Source organism: Pantherophis guttatus, chromosome 8, assembly GCF_059756535.1.
Source record: "Pantherophis guttatus breed Tessera chromosome 8, ASM5975653v1, whole genome shotgun sequence".
NCBI classification, from domain to species: domain Eukaryota; kingdom Metazoa; phylum Chordata; class Lepidosauria; order Squamata; family Colubridae; genus Pantherophis; species Pantherophis guttatus.
In genome coordinates, this window is record NC_142070.1 from 1,600,144 (window position 1) to 1,619,199 (window position 19,056).

General features: G+C 46.1%; 1 protein-coding gene across 2 annotated transcripts; it reads left to right on the forward strand.

Moving 5' to 3' along the window:
- Nucleotides 1-1,063: 1,063 nt before the first annotated feature.
- LOC117658054 (uncharacterized) lies at nucleotides 1,064-18,174 on the forward strand. Of its 2 annotated transcripts, XM_034406177.3 has the most exons (7): nucleotides 1,064-1,214; nucleotides 3,439-3,609; nucleotides 6,227-6,337; nucleotides 7,641-7,727; nucleotides 10,309-10,475; nucleotides 13,330-13,433; nucleotides 14,499-14,790. In XM_034406177.3, exons 2-7 carry the CDS (start codon nucleotides 3,441-3,443, stop codon nucleotides 14,662-14,664), a joined length of 804 nt encoding a protein of 267 aa, XP_034262068.1. In that variant the 5' UTR covers nucleotides 1,064-1,214; nucleotides 3,439-3,440; the 3' UTR covers nucleotides 14,665-14,790. The 2 variants fall into 2 exon arrangements, with proteins under 2 accessions (XP_034262068.1, XP_060538270.1); XM_060682287.2 differs by lacking the exons at nucleotides 13,330-13,433; nucleotides 14,499-14,790 and adding an exon at nucleotides 17,959-18,174 and having other exon boundaries at nucleotides 1,082-1,214.
- The last annotated feature ends 882 nt before the right edge of the window (nucleotides 18,175-19,056 follow it).

Below are 19,056 nucleotides of genomic sequence, written 5' to 3' on the forward strand. Positions count from 1 at the left end.
GCAGCACCACATCAGCCTCGTCGGAATTAGCTACAATCTGCACAGGCCACTGACGGGCCACAACAAGCTGTTGAACTGTGCCGTTGTGTTTTCCGTTCACAATTGTGCAATTGTGAATCATGTTGAAGTAGTGCAAGATAGGAAGTCATGTGGAGAGACCATCATCCTCAGGCTGTAGAATTCTGGACCAAATGAAGCTCCTAAATCGTCTTCAAGGACAGCCCCACATACAGTGACTACTGCAGTAGTCCAGTGGATATAAAGAAGCGGGGTGTGTGTGTGCACTTTTGAGTCAATCTTGACCCCTGGCAACTATGGGGCAAGTCCACATGGTTTTCTTGGCATTTGTCTTGCCTTCTGAATCTTCTTCCTAGGTTTGAGAGTTAGAGATTGGCCCAAAGCCACTCAAGCTGTCCGTCAGCACGTCAAGATGCATTTATCCTAGTGCTGACATAAGAAGGAGAACGCAGGCGTCTGCAACGGGACGGTTGCCTTTCACCTACTTATTTCCTCTGGAGATAATGTCCCCTAGGAGATGGATGGGAGGGGGGAAATTCTTTGAATTGGAGCAGTAGATTAGGGGTGAATGATTGGGAAGATGGCCAATGAATGCAGAGGAGTGGGGGAAGGAAGAGGAGGGGTTTTGGGGCAGCACGTCAGTGCCGGCTGCAACGAGTCGGTGTAAAAAGTGCTGTGCTTAATAAAATGGAAGTGTGTTTTATAAAAAAACTTTGTTTGCGATGCAATTTATTTGAAGACAGCCTGAAAACCTGACAGAGTCCTTGTGTCTAAGGCAGAACTGGAACTCTCTGTCTCCTGGTTCCTGGCTCAGGAAGAAGGTAGGGAACAGCTGAGCGCCCAGAGCTCCTGAGAATCTACTCGGCCTTTCCTTTGAAGAGGAGAACTTCTCTCACACAATAATATCCAGGGCCAGTCCAGAGATGTGAGCTACAGGATGCCAAGGGCTGCTTCTCCAGGGCTGCCCCCCTTGGCAGTGCCATCACAATCCCTCCACAGCTGTGCTTTGCTGAGGGCCCGCAGCAGCCAATCAGTGGGCGGCTTGAGTCACAGGGCAAGGTGTGCCTTCACCTGGGAAGAGAAAGCAAGCAAGCCAGGCCAGAGGAAGGAGGGACCACTCAATCCAGATGACAGCTTGAGCAGAAGTAACAAAAGAGCCAAGAACAACTCTGCCTAAGGAGATTCTCAGCGAGGAGGTACAGATTAGCCAAATGATGCCTTGTGGGTGGCCAACTGTCCCCCATCAGTGGGAGGACTAGCCAGGACAATCAAAACCTTGAATTGCGCCCAGAGGTCCAGTAGTAACCAGAGCATCTCATGAAGTGAAGATGTTACATAGACAATGCAAGAATTGGCTATCATAATTGCCTGGGTGGCTATTCCGGATCAACCCTTAGCAGAATAGGATACAATGCAGAACCCCTGAGAAGATGGAATGAGTGATACAAGAATCACAAAAAGTCACCCCTGGCGCACAAGATGGACCTCCCACCACCCTGGTGGCCACTGTAACCCCAAGGCTGTGCAGGCCTCCAACCTGCACATTTGGGGTTAAAATGGCAACCAGGGCTGGGATGCGGTCGTGTAGATTGTGCTGTATAAACAGCTTTTTCAGCCATGGAAAATCCAGTCCCGATTGCCACTGCAATCCAAAACCTACCTGGAAATGAAATTAGAAGCGTGGCAGGTTGCCACCAAATATTTACGAACCTGGGTTCTAATGTCCACAACCCAGATTTAATTACGTGTGGCATAACATACATGGACTTGCAAGGAATATTAACATCTTGCATGAATTTAAAAAAAGCAGTAAAATATGAATGTTAAAAAGACCTATATTCAGATAGCAACAGCCCTTAGACTTATATACTGCTTCACAGGGCTTTACCGCCCTTTCCAAGTGGTTTACCGAGTCAGCCTCTTGCCCCCAACAATCCGGCTCCTCATTTTACCGATCTCAGAAGGAGGGAAGGCTGAGTCAACCTTGAGCCAGTCAGGATTGAACTGCAGACTGTGGGCAGTGAGTTAGCCTGCAATGCTGCATTCTAACCACTGAGCCACCACAGCACTTCTAGATATAGATAGATGATAGATAATATATAGAGATAGAGATGATAGACGATAGACGATATATGATAGACAGACAGATGATAAGAGATGATAGATGATAGCAATAACAATAACATTTAGACCAGTGATGATGAAACTTTTTGGCACCAAGTGTTCTGTCCCCCCACCTCACATAGGCAGACACACGAGCAAAAGATATCTACCAGTAATTTATTTTTACAAGCCGACCTGAATCCCTTTGGCAGATAAAAATTCTGGCAGCTACTTTCCGAATGCCTGCCAAGTTTCTTATCACCTCTAGAAACAGGAGTCAGCGTATCTGTAGTCCGTTGCTGGGGCAACCAAGAGTTCAAAGAGTAGTCAGAAGTCATTCACAAAGTCCAAGCCTTAAGTCCGAAAAATATCCCATCTGAAGCTCACGATATGCAGTTTTTGTCCATCACAGAGCCTGTAGAGCAGTGTTTCTCAACCTTGGAAGCTTGAAGATGGGTGGACTTCAACTCCCAAAATCCCCCAGCCAGCTGCTGGCTGGGGGATTCTGGGAGCTGAAGTCCACCCATCTTCAAGCTTCCAAGGTTGAGAAACACTGCTGTAGAGCAACCCCACCCACTTTTATCCCCTGTGGGGCATGGCGCAATGACTGAGCAATCTCTGGCCCTTCCCCACCTCTTCCTTTGCTGCGCACGCCTCTCCCTCCGACGCTGCCTGGGATCAATCCAAGATTGATCTTCATCACTCCCTATTAGTGGGTGCCCCGACATGCCTTCCTCCTGGCCTTCAGCTGGAACCTGAGGCGTTGCCAGAGAGGAGGGTCCTGGAGAGGGAGGCCTTGTCAGTTCTTCCCCATCACTTTCAGAGTCATCTTCCTCTGTGAGGACAGGCTCGGGAGCTGGAGTCACAACACCAAGTGCCTCCCCGGAAAAGGAGTTGCCCAGGATGCATGTACAGGCCCAAAAATGAACTTCCGGTTTCTGGCATGCACTAGTCTTCCGGGTTATATTTCCCACCCCATCATATTATCTTTTATCTTATCTTATCTTAAATGGGGGAGGTAGGCATCTATTGATAGGGGAGAGTTGTTCATCATACAAATTGTTTATGTCCCTCCGGGACGCTGCAACTGTCATAAATAATGAGTCAGTTGCCAGGAGTCCAAATTTTGAACACCTGACCATGGGGATGCCACAATAGTTGTGTGAGAAACGGTCCCAAGTCACTTTTTCAGCGCCATTGTAACTTTGGTGGCTAAATGAATTGTGGTAAGTTGAGGACTCCCTGCATGGCACCCACGTTTAAGCAAAAAATGGCAAAGAAATGGTTGCTGGCATTCCTTTCCTCTTTCTCTCCAAGCCATGGCTCCTAAGAAACCGGCTGCTCCGCCACCCCCACCTCCACCTGATGAAGAGGAGATCGACTTGTTTCAAAACCCTATTAAGAAAGTCCCCGTCAAGTATTTGTGGTTGGGCATCCTAGTTCTCACAGTTGTCTGCCTGATCGTCTTATCAATAACAATTAAAACATGTAAGTTTAGTTCTTCTTGCTAAAGGACTTTTTCAGTGGGAGCCGAAGAAGCCGGGTGGCCTGACTTTCTTTTGCTGTCGAGGTTTCTTGCTAAACTGAGCAGGAGGCGAAGGGATGCTTGCTGAACTCTGACCCAGGCCTTACCTGTCAAGCAAGGAACAGGTATGGTACGATGTGAACAAAGAGGCAGGCTCTCTAAGTCACACGTTGATTCAGCGCTGGATAAAGGTGAGTCCTCGCAGAAGACTCTGGAAGAACCCTAAAAGCATTCTGAAGCAAGCATATATAGACTTATATACCGCTTTACAGTGCTTTTACACTTACCCTCTCTAAGCGGTTTACAGAGTCAGCCTAACAATCTGGGTCCTCATTTTACCCTCTTCGGAAGGAGGGAAGGCTGAGTCAACCTTGAGGCCTGGGGAGATTCGAACGGCCAAATTGCAGGCAGCCGGCAGGCAGCAGAAGCAGCCTGCGGTACTGCACTCTAACCACTGCGCCACTGTAGCTCATTTATAGGTTTCTTAGCCTTACTGAGTTACCTAATAGGAACACTGCTTCCAAGACAGCTGTCAATCTGAATAGAGCTGGAAGGGACCTTGGAGGTCTTCTAGTCCAATCCCCTACTCAAGCAGAAGACCCAATACTATTTCAGACAAGTGTTGGCGCACCTGGTGGCGAGCTGTTCCGCTGATTAATTGTTCTCACTGTTAGGAAGTTTCTCCTTAATTCTAGGTTGCTTCTCTTGATTAATTTACATCCATTGTTTCTTTTACTGCCTTCAGGTGCTTTCGGAAATAAGTTGACCCTCTCTTGTTTGGGGCAGCCCCACAAATACTGAAATACTGCTATCATACCCCCGCCCCCACCTTTCTTTTCTCTAGGCCTGTGATGGTGAACTTATGGCACGGGTGCTACAGCTGCCACACAGAGCCCTCTCTGCGGGCACATGAGCCGTCGCTGAGCTTAGCTCCACCGCGCATGGGTGCCTCCCGCCGGCCAGCTGATTTTCAGGATGGGGGCAGGACGCAAGTGGGAGACGTGCGCACATGCGCGGGGGGTCCACACGCACATGTGGGGAGAGTGCGGGGGTGTGTGGCACCCCACCCTCCGCGGCCCGTTTTTGATCCCAGGAGGCTGCAGGAGTTTCAAGTAGTTTTAACCCTAAATGAAATGAGTAAATTGACATTTGAAATTAGAGAAGAAGAAGATAAACAATATTATAAGATATGGGATTTATTTTACCAATGGCTAGATAATAAAACATGGAAATGAAATCTGAAATATAAAATGAATATTAGAATATAATATGTGAAAATATTAATTTTTTGGGGGGAATGATCATGCCATTGGTAAACAAATGACAAATGAGAATAATGATATAAAGTTATATATCAGGTTGATAATATGAGAAATTAGATAGTAAAATATGACTATGGGGAAGAAGCACAAGGAATTTGTAACCGATCAACCCGCTGCTTGAAATTGTAATGGATGAAGGATGTTTTATGTTTTGTTTGTTTAAATATAAAACATTTTTGCAAAAAAAAAAAAGTAGTTTTAATCAAAATGCAGTTAAAACGCTATACAAGCCATCGAGAATATAAATACATATATACAACAGGAAAAGGAAATGCCTCACAGGAGCAAATAGAGGTAAATCCTAAAGAGGCAGGAAATGCTCTACAAGAGCCTGTAGTACAGTGGACTAAAGCACTGTTTTAACATCTGCTGCTTGCAATTACTGCAAGTTCAAATCTCCCCAGGCTCAAGGTTGACTCAGCCTTCCATCCTTTCTAAGGTAGGTAAAATGAGGACCCAGTTGTGGGGGCAATAAGCTGACTTTGTATAAATATACAAAAGTATGAAGGCTATTGCTTAACGCACTGTAACGCGCCCTGAGTATATGCCGGAGAAGGGCGGCATATAAATTAAAGCAAAAAAAAAAAAAAAAAAAAGCATCACAAAACAGTGGAGATGAATGCTAAAGAGAAAATAAAGCTGCATGCAAGGCAGACATAACACCTGTAACAGCAGGGAGGGCTACTAGGCCCAAAACGGGGCGGGGAGGTCATGCGCGCATGTTCGGGGAGTGTGGGGAGGGGTTGCATGCATATGAAGGGGGGGCTGCATTGCATTATGAGTGCAGGCATGCTTGTGTGTTGTTGCGTGTGTGCGCAAACACTTTCGGCATATGACAACAAAAAGGTTAGCCATCACTGCTCTAGAAGAGGGGTCTCCAACCCTGGCAACTTTAAGCCTGGAGGACTTCAACTCCCAGAATTCCCCAGCAGGGAATTCCCCAGCAGGAGTTGAAGTCCTCCAGGCTTAAAGTTGCCAAGGTTGGAGACCCCTCCTCTAGACTATCCAAACCCAAATCCTGCAACCGTTCTTCGTATGTTTTTGTGCCCAGGCCTTTAATTCTCTTAGTTGCTCTTCTCTGCACTCTTTCCAAAGTCTCAACATCTTTTTTTGTAACGAGGGGACCAAAACTGGATGCAAGTATTCCAGGTGTTCTTCAAAAGCTCTTCAGAAGATGCTGGACTGGTGAAAGCTGATGGTGGAATCACCAAGAGGGCATCTTCAGACCTTAACCTTTTATGTGTCTTAATCGTTTTAGACAACGCGCTGCTTTTAGCCGACTGGACCCCTTATGATGAGCCTATGAAAAAACTGAGGACGACTTTGTCCATCGGACTTAGGAATCGTAATGTCTTGTATTACCAAAATCGTAAGTGCAAAAGGTGATCCTGGCTTGGGTCTGGCTAGTTTGGAAGCACAATCCTACTTTGAGACCAAGGAAGAGGAAACGAGCCCCTTTTCCTAAAGACACATCCTGCCAAGTAACATCGTGGTTGGAAGGGGTCTAGGACAGAGAAGTCAAACTCCATTTCATTGATGGCCGGACCAGGGTTGTGTTTGACCTTGGGGGCCTGGGGTGGGTGTGGCTAGGGTAGACATGGCCAGCTTGATGTCACTCACATCGGGTGCCCGTGATGGCCCAAGAGCTCTGCCAGCAAAAATGGACTCCCGAGCTCCGTTTTTGGCTGTGACGGCCTCCTGTAACCCTCTGTCAGCAAAAAGGGTCCTCCGAGCTCCATTTTCACTGGCAGAGGCACCGTGGCCTGGTCCTTCGCTGTTTCCAGGGTGGCCCCGTGGGACAGATCTAAGCACCCCATGGGCCAGATCCGGGCCCTGGGCCATGAGTTTGACACCCCTGGTCTAGAACAACTCACTGTGGACAACTTGCCATGGGACAAAAGTTACATTAAGTGGCAACCCTGGTTGAGCTCTGAAACCTTAAGGAGCACCTGTGTGGGGAGCCATCTGAGGATTCAAGGGCTGTGAGTCCTTGGTGCTCTCTGAGCTTGGATCAGAGGTGGGTTTCAGCAGGTTCTGGCCAGTTCTGACGAACCGGTAGCGGAAATTTTGAGTAGTTCGGAGAACTGCTAGTAAAAATTCTGACTGGCCCCGTCCCCATCTATTCTCTGCCTCCCAAGTCCCAGCTGATCAGGAGGAAATGGGGATTTTGCAGTATCCTTCCCCTGGAGTGGGGTGGGAATGGAGATTTTACAGTATCCTTCCCCTGCCACGCCCACCAAGCCATACCCACAGATCCGGTAGTAAAAAAACCCGAAACCCACCACTGTCTTGGATGGATTTTTTGGAGAAATGTCATTACCCAACCAGCTAATATCTTTGGCACTAAAGACGATACCTAGTTGGGAAATGGAATACCTCTAGAAAACAATAACCAGAGCCCAGAGACCAACCCTGAGCTACAAATATTCTCTACTTTAGGTAATTCTAGGTCTGTTTGGCCAAACTGGGAAGTTGAAAAAAATAAATCTCAAAATGCTCGAATGTTCAAAAATAATCCCATCTTCCCAATCGTCACTGCACATTCCTAGATCTTAGGGGGTGGGAAGGGGAGAGGCATTTCCAATGCCTTTAAATCAGCCAGAGTTTCTCTATGTGAGTGTCTGTTCTGTGTGTGGAAGAGGAAATCAACTTCTAATTGCATCTGGTTTTAGCTCTGAAGGTCTCAGATTTAGTAGAGGGCATTCCGAAACATTTAAAAGACTCCGAAGCAACCTATCTGGCAGAGAAAAAGAAGTACCGTAAGTCTTTTGGTTTAAAAAGAGAACACTATCTCTTATTTGTTATCATTTTATCTCAGCAGATTAAAAAAGAACACCATAGATAATAGTGTGCCCTGTATTAAAGATTTATTAGTTTATTTTTTTTAATAAACTTAATATATAAAATATAATTCTTCTGGAAGAATGAAAATCTTCCTTTCCTTTCCTTTCCTTTCCTTTCCTTTCCTTTCCTTTCCTTTCCTTTCCTTTCCTTTCCTTTCCTTTCCTTTCCTTTCCTTTTCCTTTTCCTTTTCCTTTTCCTTTCCTTTCCTTTCCTTTCCTTTCCTTTTCCTTTTCCTTTCCTTTCCTTTTCCTTTTCCTTTTCCTTTTCCTTTTCATATTCCTTTCTTCTTTTCCTTTCCATTTTCCTTTCCTCCTCCTCCTCCTCTTCCCCTCCCCCTCCCCCTCCCCTCCCTCCTTCCCTCCCTCCCTTCCTTCCCCAGATTAAAAGCACTGAGCATCTTATCCTGGAATGGAAAATGAAATCCCTCTTCCTCGTTCACCTCCTTCTTTTTCCTTTCTTTTTCCTCCTTTCTCCTTGTCTTTCTCCACCCTTCTTCCACCACCTGCTCCAGAGTGGGCTTACAATCTCCTTGTTATAAAGTCTCTCGTTTGATTGACTTTGTCACTGTGAAGTGACGAGGGATAAACAAGGACAGCATGGACCTGCTTTCTTAGAAAAAACTGGGGGTGGGGAGAAGGGAATTAGAATGTCTGGAGTTTAAAATTCTCTCCCTTCCACGAAGCGTGGCTTTGTGATCTTTACTGAAACTTAGATCTGCTTTTGATAAATTAAGATTAGGGTCAGTTACATCTATACAGGTAATCCTCAACTTATAACCACAATTGAGCCCAACATTTCTGTTGTTAAGTGAGTCATTCGTTAAGTGAGTTTTGCCCCATTTTACAAGCTTTCTTGCACCAGTTGTTAAGTGAAACACTGAAGTTGTTCAACTGGGAACACGGTTGTTAAGTGAATCTGGCTTCCCCATGGACTTTGCTTGTCAGAAGGCTGCAAAAGGGGGTGTGTGTCACGTGACCCCCGAGATACAGCAACCGTCATAAATATGAATCAGTGGTCAAGCATCTGCATTTTGATCACACGACCGGAGGGATGCTGCAATGGTGTGCAAAATAGACATTAGTCCTTTCTTCAGTGCCCTTGCAACTTCAAATGGTCACTAAATGAGGGGCTGTTAAGTCGAGGACTACCTGTGCACACTGGTCAACTATATGAAATTAAAAAAAAAGAAGAAGTTAGGACTCCACTGTGAACTGCTTAGAGTCCACAGTGACTCAGTTGGGAAGAAGATTCATGAAGAAAGAAAAGATGGCAACTATGCAGAATTTCCACCATTGTTCATCACTTCTGATCAGAGTTCTGGACCGAAATATGAATCTTTGACTCCCGAACATATTGTACTATGGAACCACCACCTTCAAGCAGGATTTAAAAAACTAAACGTAAAACTAACCCTAATGGCCCACCTGGTTCAACCAGTGGCTAATCAGGTACCTTCAGGAAGGTTACAAATATGAGCCAGAAATCAGCTGCCTCCTTCTGATGTTGCTTCCCAGGAGTGGCAGTGACCAGGAGAGAGGCACCAGCCATCAAGAGTAGTGGTTCTTGTGTTTGGCTCCAACTGTTGTGGCCTGTTGACCGCTGGGCCCTCCAGCAGCCAAATCAGAGGAGGAGGAGGAGGAGGAGGAGGAGGCGTGGGAGTCGGGGTCAGTAACCTGAGAGCTCCGAGGGGGAAGAGGGAATGGAGGTGGCAGAGAGAGAGAGAGGGAGGTGGAGCCTGGGCCGTCCGTCAGCCGTCAGATGGAGAGTCAACAGCCCCCAGGTCTGGAGGTGGCTGATGAGGAAGAGGAGGAACAGCTGGGTCCAGTGCCTGACGTGCAGATGGGCAGAAGGCAGAGGAGAGGAGAGCAGTGGAAATCTATGGGACGGTCCTTGGAATGGAAGAGCCACTGCTGCTAGCGAAGCCCCACCCTATCTCTGGGGATAAAAGGCAGGGGGCGGAGATGAATAGATGCGGCAGACAACTATTCATCTCCTGGGCAGATGGACTTGTTAGCTTGCGGTGAGAGAGAAAGAGACTTTTTGCTGGGGCTGCTGGCGCTCCTAATAAAGGAATCATTGATTTAACTACAGAGGGTTTGTTGTGTTTGGGAGCTGGGTCAGGACACAGAATCTCCTGGGTCTTGTGAATTGCCCTCTTGCATGGGTCCTCTAGCTCCTGGGTCATTTGTTTAGGAGCCCATCCCTCAAAATGAGGAGTTTGGGGAAGTGACCAAGAGAAACTCTGCTCCTTGTTAACTCGTGATCAGGCCACAATTGAAGACGCAGTCCTCTGCGGTTGTAGGGTGTACCCCAGGGGCGCCTGAAATGTCTTGGGCTTCTGCTAAATGAGAAATAAGAGGATTTGGACTTTTGAGCCCCAACTGAATTCAGTTTTTAATGCGTTGAGGCTCCATACATGCAGTTAGAAGTAAAAACCAAAATCGCTCAATGCGGAATCTCCTAACGTGTTTTTCTCTTGGCATTAATTCCTTTTAGAGGTTTTATACAAAAAAGGAGTGAGATTTGGTAGCGACTGGAAGCTTTTTGGCTGGAATTTCTATTATGTTTCAAAAGCAAATGAAAGGAAAACGTGGCACGATGCCGAGTACTTCTGCAAGTCCAGAGATTCCCACTTGACCTCGGTCCTGAATGAGGAAGAACAGGTTTGGTATTTTCTTTTTCTTTTTCTTCTTCTCTTCCTTCTCATCTTTGGGGGCTTTCAAGACAGCAGCACTCCATCTTGGCTAAATGGTGGCATCTTCCTAACCTTGTTTGCTTTTAAAATTTCCATGCACAAGGGGTTTGTTTACCTTTTGCAAATGAGGTTGAACCTGCTCGTTTCTTCAGAAGAAATATTTTCATTCTTTGTAAATGTAGGAAAAAAAATATATCAAGACATACTAAGCTAGAAGGAAAAAGAGCAGTGAAAGAAAAGTTCAGAAGAAAAGAAAACAGAAAGATGAAGAAAATAACGAAGAAATGGCTTTGAAACCATCATCACACCAAGCATAGTTGGTGAGAATGCAGGATTGCAGACTAACTCACTGCTCACTCCAGGAGTTCGATTCTGAAAGGCTCAAGGTTGAGATCCTTCCAAATTTGGTAAAATGAGGACCCAAGATTGTTGAGGACAATAGGCTGACTCTAAAAACCGCTTAGAGTGGGCTGTAAGTCACTATGAAGAGGTATATAAGTGTGATTGCTATTCAAAAGGAGTCTTCAAATTTTGCACCAGCTTCCTTTGAAGGTATCATAAAGGCAACATACACGATTTCTTATCAGAGCTATTCACTGTCCAAATCCTTTTCTTTTTTTTTATTGCAAAAGTTTTACAATTACATTTTCACCCCACTTTTCCCCCCCAACCCACCCCTCCCTCCCCACCCTAACCCCCCCAAGCTCCCCCTAACCCTCCCCCTCTGACTTCCACAGAATATAATCCCATCAAAATCCCCTTTTTTTATGAAAACTTGAACCCCTCAAGCCCCCTTATAATTTTTTCTCTCTTCACAATTCATACATTTCTATTTCTATATAACTTTCAGTGAAAAACAATTTGATACTTCCTAACTTGGTATTTTTTCTGCACATAATCTATCCATTTTTTCCATTCCCATTCATAAGTCTCTTGTGAGCGATCTTTTAAATATGCTGAAATCTTCGCCATCTCCGCAAAACTGGCCATCCTTTTCTTGAGGTGTATCCTCATCTTGTTGTCTTCCAAACTTTTAACTTCTATAATATGTGTCAGGTAAGTGTTGTTGTTGTTGTTTTCTCACTATTTCTAAAAAGATTAACTATTGAAATCGGTATCTTTTCTGAGATATTCATTATCAGTATCTCGATCCATTTTTTTAAAAAAATTGATTTATATGCCGCCCTTCTCCGGAGACTCAGGGCGGCTTACAATGCGTTAAGCAATAGCCTTCATCCTTTTGTATATTTATACAAAGTCAGCTTATTGCCCCCCACAAACTGGGTCCTCAATTTACCTGAAGGATTCTTTAACATGAGTAAACGTTATAGCCAATTTAGCCATAACTTTCTTTCTGTCTGGTCTTGTTAGTTGCCCCTAACATCCATTTGCAGCTTTCATCAAGTCTCAGTTCCTAATATGAGTTTATTTCACTCATTTCCCATGGGTATATTACCACCCCCCCAAATCTTACAGCAAAAAGAACCAGTATTCCAAATTTCTTTGGTCTCCCAATGGTTGCAGGAATTGGGTATGTCTAGTCTAGTGAAAAGAAGGACTAGGGGTAACATGATAGCAATGTTCCAATATTTGAGGAGTTGCCACAAAGAAGAAGGGGCCAACCTATTCTCCAAAGTACCTGAAGCAGGACAAGAAGCAAAGGATGGAAACCAATCAAGGAGAGAACCAACCTAGAACTAAAAAGAAATTTCCGGACACTGAGAACAACCAACCAGTGGAACAGATTTTTTCCAGTAGTTGTGCTGAATCCCTAGAGATTTTCAAGAAGAGATTGGACAACCATTTGTCTGAAATGGTCTAGGATTTCCTGCTCTAGCAGGGGGTTGGACTAGAAGACCTCCAAGGTCCTTTCCAGCTCTGCTGATGTTCTATGTTCTAAATCAGGATCTTTTCTGTTTTTGCTTTTTGCCAGTTGTATATTATTTTGAACTCATATCGGTTTCAAATTCCTTAAATCTTAAGAAAGGAAAACTCACCAAGTGTCAAATTAAGCTCACTGTTTTGAAGGTCTCATAAATGCCTAAAGTAGTTAAAATGGATGTTTCCAAATGTGATTAGGAGCAGCGTTTAGCTGACCTAGTGTCTTTATTAAAGGCTCTGCCACTGCTGAGAGCAAAGATGTTATTTCCCTCAGCTCTGGTGCTCAAATCCACAGGAAACTACTGTTTTACAGTCACCTCACACAAGGAACTGCTATTCATGATGCTTGTGTGTGATCTCTCATTCTTTCCTTCTCCGGAGTGTTTACAAAGAACTGTTCTTCTCACTGGCCCTTCATTCTTCATAGCTGTCTTCATTTCCCGTTGTTCACTTAGACGTCTTCGGTCAGTCATAGCTTACCCCGGAGGTCTTGCATTTTCTCCTTTCTTGTGCAATTTGCAGCGCTTGTCTGCAAACTGTATTAACGGACCAGGACACTCTACGCAATGGGGCCTGAATGAGAAGATCAGAGGTGACAGGCCGAAATGGCTCCCATTCAGAATAAACTCTTTGACTCCCACCCCCCACTCAGAAGGCTGCTAACCGTGTTCTTGGCATGCTTCCACTGAACAGGGGTGGGGCATAAAGGTGGAAGCCCCTGTGTCCCATCTTTAAAACCGTGATGTGACTTGCCTCACCACAGCACAGCCCAGAGCTGATTTTTCTTCAGGCAGAACGGAGTTCTTTGGCGAGCAACAGTGAACTGTTTGTTGTTAATTTTGGACACTGAGGCTACACAAACCCAACGTGAATCTCTTGAGTGTGAAATCCCATTTTGTGAAGCTGCCCCACTTTTTCTTTCCATTTTTGTGTCTTTGTAGAAGTACATCTCTTCAAAGCTCAACGAGTCTGCCTGGATTGGCCTAACGGATGAAAATGTGGAAGGCCACTGGGAGTGGTCGGATGGTTCCAGATTAATAATACAGTGAGTCTCCAGGAATATGATCATTTAAAGTCTACCCCTCAAGCCTTATGTCAAACCCGTAGCTTAATTAAATAAATTTCTTAATTTAGGCTCCAGGCAGCTCAGATTGGCATGGGTGCTACGGAGTATGATTAATGCTAACAGAGTTTATGCTAAATGTAAGAGTTTATGCATGCTTCCCGTTGTCACGTGATGCACTGTAGCCAGACGAAATCAACAATATTATGGCTTCATACAATGGCCTGCTTTCACATAACTTGCTGAGAAAATGGGCTGGATTTCCAGCAGACTGAACCATGAATGACCCAACCTCGCCTAATGTGTGAACCCAGTTCATTTGTGCCGATTCTTGCTCCAATGCAGGCTATGCTTCAGAATGGGCAAAGGTTTGGATCTCAGCCTTATGCAATTGGTCCTCTTCTCTTTTGCAAGCGAGCCCTCCAAATTTTGGGCAAAGAAGCACATATTGGCTTGATCTTGCATCTCCAGGGATTCTGCCAACCTTCACTGGGAAAGTGAACAACGGGGGGCAGCAGTGGGGAGAAGAGCGGCAAGTCCCTCAGACATCCTCCACTCCTTCTTATCTCCACCTCCACTCTAAAATTGTCTTTCCTTTAAAGAACTTTGTACTCCTTTTGCTGCATGTAGAGATCCAACTGTCAGTCCTGCCCCCAACTTGGTTCCTTAAGTAAGAATGACCCTGGACTCCATTCGGTGCGAAAGGTTTACTTTACTAAAGGCCAAGTGGATTACAGTATAGCAAAGCCAGAGCTGAAGTTTGCGTGCCAAATTTTCCCAGCTAACTTTCCCTATCCAGTTCCTTCCCTCTTGCTGGTCTCTTATTATCCAATTATATTTGAATTAATTGTTTTGGGAACTGTCTCTTCCATTCCCAGCCCTTTGATCTTGAGATGGTGTCTCTGGAAGCTACGATGAGTTGTTAGCTTTCCCCCCTCCCGATTGGCTCTCTACCCCCATAGTTCATGGCAGGCTGGCAGCCAGCGAATATGAAATTTGAGCATATGATGCAGTTAGGACACCAACCCTCCCTCTCTCTCTTCTTAGATACTGGGCCGATGGCAATCCCAATGGATTCATCAATGATGGAGAAGCAGATGAAGACTGCGCTGCCATAAAACCCTCAGGAAGTGATTTGAACTGGATTGATGCCAGTTGCCAAGAACTTAGAAGATGGATTTGTAAGGAGACTATAGAGTTTGAAAACACATAAAGTTCATCAACCATGTTAACTGGAACAGGATTAAATGTGAAGAAAAAGGAGAAGAAAGATGACTTTTAGAACCAAACTTCATTGGAATTCTATAGCAATCACAAAATAAACAGGCATCTCCAACTATTAGAGTCTTCAGTATGATATCTATAGAGGCGAGCCACGGGCACACACTCACACACACTATAACTGTTTTGAGATAGTGTGTGTGGAAATAATCTTTAGGCTGCATTTGAGCACAACAATCCAGCTTCTCTCTGTTCTTGTTTTTTGTTGCCAGTTCATAATTTCATCAAAGTCAAGAGACAGAAAAAAAAAAATGGAAACCAGAATAGAGTCTCTGACAGATGCTTGCCTGAATGGTTTGCTATTTAACAGCAGTGCGCAGAAGAATAGTCCAAATTAAGTCCAAAGTTGCGAGATCTAGGGCAAAGTTGTCAACTAGTCCAGAGGTCAGAATTATACACGCACTATTCATACGAACATCATGCGGGAGATAGAATTCAGACTGTTGTTTCTATGAAATGTGAATGAAAGATCTGGGGGTCTTCCAGGACTCACAGCTACTGCTTGGTGAACAGGTGACAGCTGTGGCCAGGAAGTCTTGCCCAGTTCCATCTGGTGCACCAATTGTGCCCTTTCCTAGATCAGAAGATCCTTCAGAAAGTTACCAATTTCCTAGAAACCCATGGCTTGACTACTGCAAGATGTTCTACTTGGTGCTGGTCTGCTGCTTTTGGGACCCTGGAGCTCAGGTCTTGCTCAGACTGCTGCTACGATTACGCAGAAGGTTGAGTGGTGCATTGGGATTGCCTCCCCGCCACACCTCTGCCCGGATGCTGGGCCTACTGCACCTGCTGCTATTGGCCTCACAGGGCTCTTCCCCTCCTGGCCATGCTGCTCTCAGCATCCCTGCTGGGCTGCTCCTTCCTGGTGTGGGGCAACCTTTGGGGCGCAAAGGAGGAAGGAGCAATCTCCCTTCCCTCCTCTGTCTGTCCCACTGCAGGGCTGCCACGGAGCTCCTGTCCAGCAAAGTGGTAACTCACGCAACCCACTTTCCAACAGTGTGTAGATCTGCAGTTTGACTGAATGGGTTTGCTTTGTTCTTGCATAAATCATTCCCAAGGAAAGGACGATCAGTAGGAAAATGGGAGAAGGGATTTTCCTGCCGATCCTCCTTTCCTTGAGGATGATTGATGCCAAAGCCATGTGCGTGTGTGCAGGGCTGGCGGAGCTGATGAGCAGAGGGGGGGTGGGTGATCGGGTTTAGTGAGTAGGGTGGGGCAGGGAGGCAAAATTGTGAGCGCTCCATGGATCTTCTTGCCTGCCTCGTTCATCACGGTTTGATTTTGCTTGAGATGCGGGAGAGGGAGAAAAATCGGAAGCGCCTGCACAATGGGTGGGCAGGACGAGGAAAACTCTTTCAGAAAGTGATCTGCAAGCGGGTGGGGGGGGATTTCCTGCTGATCCTCCTTTCCTTGGGGATGATTTATGGGAGAACAAAGCAAACCCATTAGGTCTAACTGCATATCTACACACCAGCGGAAAGTGGGTTGGGTGAGCTACCGCTTTGGTGGGCAGGAGCTCCATGGCAGCCCTGCAGTGGGAAGATAGATGGAGGAGGGAGGGGCGATTGCCCCCAAAATTGCCCCGCACCAGGCAGGAGCAATCTCCCCCTCCCTCCTCCATCTCGCTGCAGGGCCACCAAGGAGCTCTTGCCCGCCGAAGCTGCAGGGCAACCAAGAGCAACACAGCCAGGAGGGCAAAGACTCCTTGCAAGGTCACCAACAGCAGGTTCAGCCGGGCAGAGACGGGAGGAGCAGGTGATCCCAACGTGCCATGCAGCTTTCTGCCTTGTCGTAGCAGCAGCCTGCACAAGTCCCGGGCTCCAGGCCTGACGGAGCACAAACTGTGATCGCCACCTGTTCCAGAGCCACAAGGTGAGCTGCAGAAGAGAGGGGCCCTTGGCTGTGAGCTTGCCTGGCGCTGCGGGCAGGGCCAGGACTGGCGAGAGTATATTGGAAATACCTCCAGGAGAGAAAGAAGGAGAGGCAGCTCCTGGCCTTTGCTGACTCAGACTAAGGGACCGAGCTTCCGTGAGGTGACTGGGGAAGGGAAGGAGCCGCCATGCCTCAGGGATCGCTGCCTGTGTTTGTGAGGGGACAAGGAGTTGGGCTGCCTCCTGTGCTAGATATACCCACCCCTTCACTTGGGCTTATTTTTGGGGTAGGACTTATATTAGGCCCACTCCAAAAAAAATCAGGCTAGGGGTTATTTTCGGGGTAGGTCATATTTTTGGAGAAACATGGTATTTACCTTCCCTGGTCTGTAAAGCAAAGGAAAGCTGAAATAAGGTGATAAGCACAGTTGCAGTTTCACTTAGTGACCACTTAATGACCCAGGCTGACCTTGGGAGGAATGGAGAGGGCAGGAGGGGATATTAACCCCAGTAATTAGGCAAGGCTAGAAATTCTGACATTGCGTTCCAGATCCTTCCCTTCTCTGTGCTCCTGTAGCACATAATTGTTGCTTTCTCTTGATTGCTTGCCCTAAAATGGATCTTTCCTTTGGAAATATGCTCAGTGCCTCCTCCTGCTTTGCTACATTCAGAAGCATATTGGCAGCCAGTGGGACATCTTAAGGACCGACATCAAGTGTTTATGGTAGTTAACACCTACTTAACAGAGCTGGAAGGGACCTTGGAGGTCTTCCAGTCCAACCCCCTGCTCAGGCAGGAAATCCTATACCATTTCAGACAAATGGTTGTCCAATCTCTTCTTTAAAAGTTCCAGTGTTGGAGCATATTCCATCGGACATTGGGATGACACTGAGCCCTGAACTGATGGAGGACCTTCCCCAATGCTGTCTTGCAGGGAGATCATAATGAGGAAAAGACCAAACTCTCTGGTGCCCCACAAATGAGTACCCATCAGCCGGACCTCCCCTCCCCCTACCACCCCCAACTGAAACCACCAGCAAGGACGGCATAGAAACACTCCTCAATTCCTGAAGCAACCAAGAAGGGGGCCACGGTCCATTTTTAAGAAACAGATGCCTAGAGATACGTCACCTTTTGCCATGGCCTGCTCGAAAGGATGGAGGGGGAGATGTGTCCCCAACTCCATCTCTATGTCTCTGCCAAATCAACCACAGACCAACACTTGGAGTTGTTAGAAACTCCCACTGAGGGGAGGGAAGAAGATGAATGGACTGAACTTTTACTTCCTGCTCCAAAGCCTATAAATGATGCTCATTTTGTCTGGAGGACTGACGACTGTTGTTTCTTCTTTTCAGGTACTGGATGGAGGGAGAACCAAGGAACTCTCGCAGTAATAAATGTGCAAGACTGGCGAATGCATGTAATACAAAATTGCAGTGTTGGTATACTGTACCTTGTTCGCTTCACGGAAGAGGCATTTGCAAGCAGAAACGAAAATAAGACATCCCTGATAATAAGCCCAATAGGGCTTTTGGGCACATGTGCTAAAATAAACTTCCTCCCGAAAATAAGTCCTCCCCAAAAATATTTAAACGCAGAGCTGGAAATTAGGTGAGATGTCTTGCTTCACATGCCCCAAATAAGATCTCCCTGAAAATAACGCCAAGCGCTTATTTCGGGGTTCCCAAAAATATAAGACAGGGTCTTATTTTTGGGGAAACACGGTCTATGTCTCTCTGTCTCTCTCATCTATCAACTCTCTCTCTCACACACACATTTATGTCCCTCCCATCAGCTGCTCTCTGCTGAATTTAGAAACTTTAGAGTGCCCCTTACTTCTTGATTTCTATGGAAGCGTGATTAAAAATAGAAACCGGCCATGAAATAGAGGGTTTTTTTTAAAAAAAGAAAGAAATCCCAGAGCAAAAGGAGTGATTGCACTAAAGTTGCTTCATGTGTGGAATGCTGAGAGAGAGAATGTTAGGCAGCCAATTAAGCAAATGTTGAGTGGGAAGGTTCCGGAACGTTTGGCATCAAAGGGGAAGTGGGTGGCACCCGTCAGAGTGACGCTGCAGCAGGAAGGCAGAGAAATTGAGTTAAGCTAAATATCCCATTTCTGACAAAATGGCTGCCCCGTCTCTTTTTAAAAGCTCCAGTGATGAAACACCCACAACTTCTGGAGGCAAACCATCCACTGGTGAACTGTTCTCACTGTCAGGAAGTTTCCCCTTAGTTCTAGGCTGGTTCTGTCCATTAGTTTCGATCCATTACTTCTTGTCCTGCCTTCTAGACATACCCAATTCCTGCAACCAATCATACGTTTCAGCCTCTCCCATCCTCTCTACGTCTGACGAAGTTTTGGGGGACCAGTCTGCTTTGGTCTCACTATGGCCATCGTCTCCACTCGATACGAGACATGCTAATTCACCATTCCTCCCCCGGAAATCTCCAGT